Here is a 10,000-nt window from a genome sequence, read left to right as displayed (position 1 = left end):
GATTTCAGTTTATAATGGTTAAAACAATTTTGATGGAGTGGGATAAAACTCTAACTTCAGGTTTTTCTGGAAGAGGTTTGGTTTCCTTGACCGGCATCGGTGAGGTGGTCTTAGACTCGCTCTGTGGTGGGTTGCTTGGATCCTAGGGTAGAATAATTGAGAAAATAACAAAGTGAATCACGTTGCGACAGTGACAGTGTGTTATGTATACAAAATTAACTTAAACAGATTTAGAAATGGGGCTTGTGGAGGCATTATCTAACGCAGGAGGAATACAAAGAGACATTAAGGGGATTGGACCTGTCTGGGTTTGTTTTTGTTTGTTTGTTTGTCTGATCAGAATTCCATTTTTTTAATGTTTTGGATCTGGAGTTAATTTTCATTAAGGATTGTTTTCGTTTGTTTTGTTTTGTTGTTTTGTTTTGTTTTTTGTTTTTTTTTTTTTGTTTTTTTTTTTCGTTTTTTTTATTAGACGATGAAGCAATATCTTCATAAAGTCTCGCTTTCAATAATGAAAGAAAAGAGATGTCGTTTCTGGCCCAAAGAAACAAGGGTAAAAATTATAATATGTATATAATTTATATATATATATATATATATGTATATACATTATATATATATATATATATATATATATATATATATATATATGTATGTATATATAAAACAAGCGGGTATAAGAGGGGGGAAGTGATATAGAGAGGGTGGTAAGAGATAGAAAGAGAAAGAGAAGAGGGAGAGACAAAGATAAATCAATAGATAAATAGGGTGGTTCGTGGATTGATTGATCGATAGATGGATATACAGGCAAATAAACAGACAGAAAACAGATAGATAGACAGATAGATAGTTAGATAGATAGATAGATAGATAGATAGATAGATAGATAGATAGATAGATAGATAGATAGATGGATTGATTGATTGATTGATTGATTGATAAACTGATAGGTTGTGAGAAGGGAGCGTGAGAGAGAGAGGGGGGGGAGAGAGAGAGAGAGAGCCAAAGGTCGACAATAGATTTATCATTACAATATTTGTGCTATTATCACAATTATGGTCGCAAGAAAAATAACCAATTTATTAATTAGTACAGCGATGACACATAAGTTATGTACCCTTTATTTCTCTTTATTCTGAGAACTTCATTCAATTTTGTCTTAGGATAAAAGATGTTAATTATTGCAGGTATTGGTATTTTCTAGCATATTTACAACAAAATTCTAAACTTTTGAAATCAATTTACGATACATTATTAAATCGATAACTCAATGTAATGGTTTGATGTTAGTTTCGTTTTCATTTATTGAGCACATTATGTTTTTTGTTAGTCACTAAAAATTAGTTGCAGAAGAAAATAAACAATCTTGCTTATCCTGTTAGCCGTTTCCTATCCTATAATTTAGTGGATCGTCTAGGCATTACTGTAGATCTTTTGCATAGTAGCAGGCAGTTCAATTATAGGGAATAGAGAGACGCATGCGCAAAACCAACATGACGTTCTCTCTCTAACTTTTCTGCCGGTGAAGTCACAGACTATGGGTGACGTCCAATCAAGGGACGCTACTCTTCCGCTAATCTCATTCCCTATAATCTGGTCCCCTTTGGATTTGTGTTTCAGTCCCTTCTTGTGTCTGCTTCTTTTTCTTCCTCCCTACACGGTTCCTTGGAGACCTAGGACCAATTTCATGTAGGCGGACAAGATTTAGTTATTTACTAGTCCAGTAAATGACTTACAACTCTAAAGCCTACGCGGAGCAAGTGACTAAAAAAATAGGATTTCATGAACGTTTTCTAGTCTCTTGCCTAGAAGTGGGCGTTGTAGGGCGGTGACTAATTCGGCTATTTTGTGCTGGTAACATCGCGCTCTCTAGTACACGATGGCAGAAAAGATACCAGCCTTCATACTTTCAACGCAAAAGATTTCCAACGACGAAATTATCAACATATAAGATTTCGTTACGTTTCATATTTGAATTTTACTATTGCCATGATGAATCAAATAACGTGATATCGATGGTCGACTGATAGACTATTATGATGTCGATGGCCGATTGTCAATTCTATATTTAGGCCAATGACAGTTATTGACCCCCCCCCCCCCCCCGCCCAAAAACAAAAAAAAAAAAACAAACAGAAAGAGTGTTCTAATGAATCACATTATTTCAGTCAGTTACAATGTCAGCAGAATAACTTTGTTGTCTCCAGTATACTGTTGTCTAATAGTTTGTTTTTTTTTGTTGTTCTTCTTCTTCTTCTTTGACGCAAACCCTTCGATTTCGAGTCTTCGTTCACTCGCAACTCGTGGGCCGATTAGATACAGTTTTTAAAAAATGTTTTGCTCACAAGAATGTGTACTTTTGACGACCTGCGCTTATCTTATAGTTTTTTAAAGCCAATGGCAATAGCATCAGGACACTTTCTGTCTCTGTCATCCGTAACCGACGTATTTTCATTCCGAATCGAAGCTCTCTCTCTCTCTCTCTCTCTCTCTCTCTCTCTCTCTCTCTCTCTCTCAATCTAAAAATAGCTTCTCTCTTGTCGACGCTATGATGTATCCTAGTAACTAGTCTCAGACTAAGTCCGACTTGAGCAAATGACTAAAACTCGGCCAATCTTGGTGCGAAGGTGCGGTGATTTTAGTCTGGAACTAGCTTAGCCAGCTCACATGAAATCCAATATTTTTCAAGTCCTTGACTAAAGTTAGAGACTACGCCCTGGTCCGCGTTCATGAAAACGGACCATGGAGCAGTTTTTCCGAGCTTCAATGATCTGACGACATACTCATACCACTTAAACTTTCTTAAACCGAAGACATGATCGATTTATCACTAAAATTACGAATGTGGTTTTATCAGCTCCATGGAATCCATAATGAGACCAAATGAATTGTGAATTATGTAATCGAACGTGTTGAATGGGTTTATCAAAGAGTTAAGACATTTTTAGCAACAAGTCTAAGTAATCAAACCTGCTCTCTCAATCTAATAAAGTAGAAATCAATTAAATACTACCACATACCTAGAAAGATAGAAATCGATAATTACTTATTAACTCTCTTGTTACCGACCTTATCTTAGGTTTCAAGATTTTTCTGAATGTCATACCGATCAGATACACAAATTGAATTTTTTTAAAGCAATAGGTGCATGCGATATATAATTTTGTTGAGTTCTTGTAAATATTACAACGGTTTCTCTTCAAATTTTCTGATTTGTAAAACAAATCTGAATAAGAAAAGTGTTTTCTTTATCATATCAGATGTGACTATTTTCCTACAGCTGGTGAGGAAAGGGTTATCATAAACTAATTTCTTTCGACTAAAGAAAGAAGTTTATTCAGCGTGATTACTGGTGGTATCCGAGAAACTAATTATAAATTATCCCTGATGGTATCTAGTTAAGACAAAAAATTCTATACGTTTTAACAACCAAGGACTTGTATAATATATTATCTCCTTGCATGGAGTCTTATTTTGAGGCGTATTAATTTCCTTTTCATTATGCATTGTGCTCTTTCGGTCTGTTATTTTTGTTTGCTTGATTGCAATACTATGTCTAAAGTAATCCCGTATAACAGGGGCTACTTAATGGTCCTCTCCACTTTGATGAAATGTTTGTGATTTTATTGATAAGATCTACAATAATTTATGGGTCATGTATGACAGTTTAACGCCCCAAGGCATTTTGTCTGTTTAGATTCCCTTTGTTTTATAATATTATAGATGTTGATTTTAGACTGATCCTCTACCAAGGGGATCTACCACAAACGGCAAAGAAGAAGGAGTAAATTAAGGAATAAAATAGATAATAATGAGTGGTAGAATAGTCTTCAACTGTTCAAAGTCAATTGCTTTAGATTTGGGGTAAAAATTGAATTTTATTGAATTTTCCGTTTTTCCGAACAGCTTTCTAGAAATCTGGTCAGAAAATATTCATTCCATCCTAAATATTTCACTGAATTATTCTCTTTTTCCCTTTATTATTTACCAAATGTTTCATTGATTTATAATCTATTTCTCTCTATCTCATTTATTTACCTACATTTTGTTGTTAGAACAAACAAGGAGTCTGAATGGATGGAGTAGAGCTATTGATTGTTTCAACCTTTTAAAATAAATAATTGAGCATTTATATGGAGCAATATTCACTAAACGTGCTCAAAAAGATTTACAGGAATCCCTAGCCAACAGCAACACTTCATTCACATTTAGGACGAGACATTACGCCTGTTAGGCGATATTAAAATCATTCCGACAGAAGCAACGGTGTTAACCACCAGGTACTCGTTTTACACTTGAGTGTGGTGAGAGAATACACGTTTTGAGCTTTTCAAAGGAACCAACTATGAGAGCCTCAGAGCGCTTCTCGAACCGTAGACCTTGCGGCCCGAAGGCGAGTGTTATCTCGCAAGACCAAGTAGCTTCAGTCTCAATCCAAGTCCATTTTGATGGATTGTAATAGTCATTTCCTATTTCTTTCGATAATTATATCAGATCGTTCCTGCCGTACTCTGGAAAAATACATATTTAAAAAGTTGGCCAGAAAACTCGTCCTTCAAATATCGATCGATTTAAATGACTCTCTCAAACCCGGGACGTCGCCGAACTCCCGGGTTAGAGAGTTTTTGCCAAGGTGAGAGTCATTTAAATCGATCGATATTTGAAGAACGAGTTTTCTGGCCAATTTTTTTTTAAATATGTGTTTTTCCAGAGTAAGACAGTTTTGTATTGACAATGTTACTATAGAATACAAACGTGGAATATATAGGATATATATATATATATATATATATATATATTATATATATATATATATATATATCATGTGTGTATAATATTATATGCATGAGGTGACATATAGGGGACGATATAATGTTTTAATATAACATGATTACAATATAAATATATCACAATGGATAGAACATATTATTGAGTATCTGGTGACAAACATAATATATGACCTATCGACTTAAAACAGTATTATGTCGATATGTACCAGATGATAAAAAGTGAATTAAAATTTGAATGACTAGAAATGTGAGATTCTAGCTTTTTTTTTTTTTACTTAAAACCGACGTGCACGTCTGATAACCCAATTCATTTTGGGCTCATTGTTGTAATGGAAATCTCAAAAATTGACACAAAATATTGTCCATTACATCCATATTAAACTAGGCCCATAATTGCGTTCGGATGTCAGATCTGCATAATTGAACACCCATATCCATTGACATCAACAAAACATAGGGAACTCAAGTCATATGATTTTTACTATGCATTGAATGTTTAAGATTTAAGCCAATCCGACACAATACCGTCTTGAGGCGTTGGGCCACATATAAGAACACTTGTCTACACTTGTGGTTATAGATTAAAGCAAACTTGTTAGTCGTAAAAAAATAAGTGAGTATATACAGTGATGAATATATACTATAGGTTAACAATAATATGATTAAATGTTTCACATAAAGTTATATATATATATATATATATATATATATATATATATATATATATATATATATATAAATAAACACCACATCCAAACGCAACTACTTTTGCAGTCTCATATTAATGGCCTTTGTTGCGTATCCTCTAGGCAGAGAATTACCGTTTTATATTCAACCTTACTTTTATACAAATCAGTTGATAACCCGCATTATTTGCGGAGAAATTAAGGCTATTACGAGCAGGCACACATCTACCTTAACGTGGATGGAGACGAATCTTTTAGGCCATCAAGGATCAACATCGTCCGGTAATAAAGTTTGTAGGTAGGCGCAAATAAATTTGATGATAGGGCGGCCAGATAGCGATTCCTATCGTGAAACGACCAATCACATAGGGAATTAGATTAGCGGAAGAGTAGCGTCACTTGATTGGACGTCACCTTACAGAGAGAACGTCAAAATGGTTTTGCGCATGAGTCTCTCTCGTCCTCGCTTTCGGTGAAGTGTCTCATGCCGCTTTACCGGAAGCGAGGAAGAGAGACGCATGCTCACAACCAACCTGACGTTCTCTCTCTAATAACTTTTCCGCCGGTGACGTCCAATCAAGGGACGCTACTCTTCCGCTAATCTCATTCCCTATTCTTAGCATTACGACCCAGCAGATTTTCTAAATATTCATTTGAGTCAACAGGTTTACCCTTAAATTAACAAAGGTTGGCAAGTTACCAGTATATCAATCGTATAGTTCTGTAATTTTTTTTTAATTTGACACTAGTTCTGTACTCGTTGATCGAAATTTAACATTGGCTGTACGGAACAATGTTAACCCTCAACCCTATTTTATTTAAAGAATAGATGTGGACACCGGAGAATCCTTAAATGGTTAATTGAAATAGATTTTGCCTACTCGCTAAACCCAATGGACCATCGAGAAAGGAAGGGTAGGGGGTGGTAATACAAGAAAAGAAATAGTAACAAATAACGGACCACAATTTGAAGAAGAAACAAAATGGCGTTTGTGGTAGACAATGTTTGTCAAGTTAATAACAACTGATTCTATAACTAGAGATGCGCTTTTATTAAATTATGGGCTTTTGCAGACTAAATGTGAATTGGTTTCATAAGAGAAATATAGGCGAGTTTTACTCTCATGCCATGATGTATTGAAATCTTAACTTGTTTCATAAGTGCTGCGATATGAATATAAGCGAGTTTTACTCTCATATCATGATGTATTGAAAATTATAAACATACGAGAAAGAGAGTAAGATCATTTTGCCATATCACAAATCAATTATAAATTGTATATTTGAAGAGGGGACTTTTAAAACCGGCAAGATTTCTCTTAAATCATTTGGAGAAAACTGTTAATTTTGTCATTTATAATTTTGTGAATTTAAGAGGAAAATACTTCTCTTATTTGCCTTTTAAAACAATACGCCGAGTGTTTCAAAAGTTCAGATTTTTACTGTTGATTCCAAAGTGTCCAAGAGAGTGTTAACTCATTTTATACTACTAGGATATGGCTAGATGTAGGTTTGAGAGGCCACATAATTTTAACGATATTCGAATTGGCAAATAATAATATACGCTTTTGGATCTGCAATATTTGTCAAACAAGTAACTGAAGATTAAATAACTTTTTCCCCTTATTTGTTCAGCAGATAATCTATGATGTAACGTTTACATGATAGGTAGGTATTCAACACACAAAATTGGATCATAATAAATGTCTAGACATATTCTAAAATTCAACACAGAATACGCACTTGATGAAAATGTTAATAGTATCGTTACAAATCAGAACTTCTGGGATAACATATTATTAATATGATCTAAAAAAAATAGAATAAGATTTGTAAAAATCATCTCAACCTTTGTAATTGATTTATTTATTCCATTAGTTTGAAATAAAGAAAACACAGCTGAAAAGAACTCAATTTAAAGGCAAAATAGATTAGTAAATAGTCATTAGAAAAGAGTGATGATGTATTTGAATGGAATCAATAAAGTTGTTGGAGTGGGTAGTAATGTATTGGGAAAAAAGGGTCCACTAATATCCAGTTAACTGCCGTACTCTGGAATGACGAGTATTAAGAATTTGGCCAGAAAACTCGTCCTTTATATATCGATTGATTTAACTGACTCCCATCTTATCAAAAACTCTCAAACCTGGGACCTTGCGAGTTCCCAGGCTTTGAGAGTCTTTGACAATATGACGGTCATTTAAACCGTCGATATTGGAAGTGCGAGGATTTCCGGCCAATGATTTCAATATATTTCTTTCCAGAGCACGGCACTTAATTGGTTAATTCAAATGACTTGTTTTAGAATTTCCTACTCAACAATGCCATGGTTTGATGTTGAAATGCCCATCCTCCCAGCAAATGAAAGCCCTGCAGAAGAATATTGACATCAATTCCATATTTTATTGTATCATTCAATTTAACATAGTAAAAACTATTTTGGTCGTTTCAACGGTTTCAAAAGTGGGGTTGGTTCCATGATGGGGTTGAAAACAAATCAAGAACATGGGGTTTTACAAGAATAAAGTTTTATTTGAATTGGAAAATTACAACAAATATAAGAAAATCCACCCGTGCAATTATTAAACAAGGCAATGACAATAGTATTAATATTAAGGCAGAGGGGTAAAACAAATGAAATATTTTTCAGTGCGAATTGATCAAAACAAAATTGTCACTTTTTTTTATTAAAGTGTGATGGGCTTCGGTGCTCCCAGAGTGCAACAGAATTCAAAACAAATAAACATGGCATTCCGGTGACAGGAAGTGACGGGTAAATAGAGGAGAAGAGTATGAGGATAAACATTTGCAAGGGGAGGCTACCTGCATGGCAACGACCAGGTTGCTAGACCGAGAATAATTACCAAGGCGTGTGAGAAACTGATGGGTGAAACGACTGATATCCTGTGGTGGTTTGGGAGGTGGGGAGGGGTGGGATTGACAAAGTTGTCGGGGAAAGTGAAATGCAAAATGAGATCTATCTAACAATGATAATAAATAAAGAGGGTGAAATGATGTCCAAGTACCGAATTGCCGTCATCAATTATTATTGTAGAATTGATCGGGTTGTTACACTTAACCCTCAGTCGAAATTGGCGTACTCTGGAAAAACATGTGTTCAAAATTTTGGCCAGAAAACTCATTCTTCAAATATCAATCGATTCCAATCGACCTATTTGAAGATCGAGTTTTTTTTTTTGCCAAACTTTAAAATGCAGATTTGTCCAGAGTACGACAGACAATGTGCACAAACCTTAGTTGACTGCTTTAATAACTTAGTCTAATTAAACATAGAAAGATTTGAACAAATTAATTTAAATATGGCAAATTAGCTAGAATGGCTTGTTTCACAATAGTCAATGAGTGGCTTGAGTAATCTTTGACTTAAAAAAAAAAAAGAAAATTAAATACCCATGTCAAATGGAATTAAAATGCTATTGTTTTTTTTGTGGGGTTTTGTTTTGTTTTTTTGTTTTTGTTTTTTGGGGGGTTTTTTTTGAGACTAGAATAACACATTCAGGAGAGCTCGACTTAGGCGAACAGTTTCCTTCCTACCTCTACTGCGTTTTCATACTATTTGATACGTCAGTCAAGATAATTATGATTCTATTCTTAAATTTAAATCTCGGATTTTATTTACTGTTGAATGACTGGGTTGCTTTTAAAATTGTGTTTTTAAAATATGAGCTCTCTTGCCGACATCTACTCCTTTATGTCTGAAAACTCTGACTGCCATGGCCACATTGTTGTCATGGAAATACTCTCAAACTTACGCAATATATTGTCCATTACAGTAATGTTGAAACAAGCCCATAGTTGCGCTCAAATTTCAGACCCGCTTGTAAGCATAGTCTCGACACGACATGGCACTTATAATGTCATCACTAAGTGCTAACGGGCTCACACATTATCTTGCAATATATTCATTCTCATGCTTAGAAATCGGTGGGTGTGTACGTACGTGTGCAAACGTTAAAATAAACGACAAATATGAAGGTGGCAAAAAAGGACAAAATGATTTAAGTAAAAACGTTTTAATTCATGTACAAATGTCTCATTTTGATTTTTAAATTGGACAGCTGACTAAAGCATGAAAATGCATGATATACGTTCAAAAATATGTCTAATGGCGAACACATTCAAACGGTAACTACATACTATGCCTGGGTGACTTAGATGCTGTTGATTGAATATAATATAGTCGTGATTATGAGCATTTGATTAAGATTCTAAGTTATATTTTTAAGACAATAACTTCATCCCATTTACAAAAATTTGTCCAGAAAACTCGTCCTTCAAATATAAATTACGGGAGAGTACGGCGGTTAAATGGTTAAAATTACGTGCAGATCTTGTGTCGTGACTAATGCTAGATTTCTATATGACCATGATCCACTAGTTTTCTGGGCTCAAAAATATTCTGTTATGTCCTTAAAGTCATATCATTTAAGAATTATTCTTTATTTTCATGCTGTTACTGAATTTAAGTAGAAATCTCCAGTCGTTTCATAAACCGCACAAAAG

General features: G+C 34.4%; 1 protein-coding gene across 6 annotated transcripts in view; it reads right to left on the bottom strand.

Annotated features, from left to right (window-relative positions):
- LOC144964214 (cGMP-specific 3',5'-cyclic phosphodiesterase-like) overlaps nucleotides 1-10,000 on the bottom strand; it is a 146,395-nt gene that overhangs the window by 24,881 nt on the left and 111,514 nt on the right. For 4 of the 6 annotated variants that reach the window (XM_078898228.1, XM_078898227.1, XM_078898225.1 and 1 more), the window contains one exon: nucleotides 56-142. In XM_078898228.1, coding sequence (XP_078754354.1) covers nucleotides 56-142 — 87 coding nt within the window. Of the gene's footprint in view, nucleotides 1-55; nucleotides 143-8,299; nucleotides 8,381-10,000 lie in introns of all 6 variants that reach the window. The other 2 variants (XM_078898226.1, XM_078898223.1) reach the window with 1 other exon arrangement.

This window comes from Berghia stephanieae, chromosome 2, assembly GCF_034508935.2.
Source record: "Berghia stephanieae isolate SIO BIC M18660-M18661 chromosome 2, UCSD_Bste_1.3, whole genome shotgun sequence".
Taxonomy (NCBI): domain Eukaryota; kingdom Metazoa; phylum Mollusca; class Gastropoda; order Nudibranchia; family Aeolidiidae; genus Berghia; species Berghia stephanieae.
Note: the sequence above shows the minus strand (reverse complement) of the source record. Positions and strands in the feature narration are given on the sequence as shown.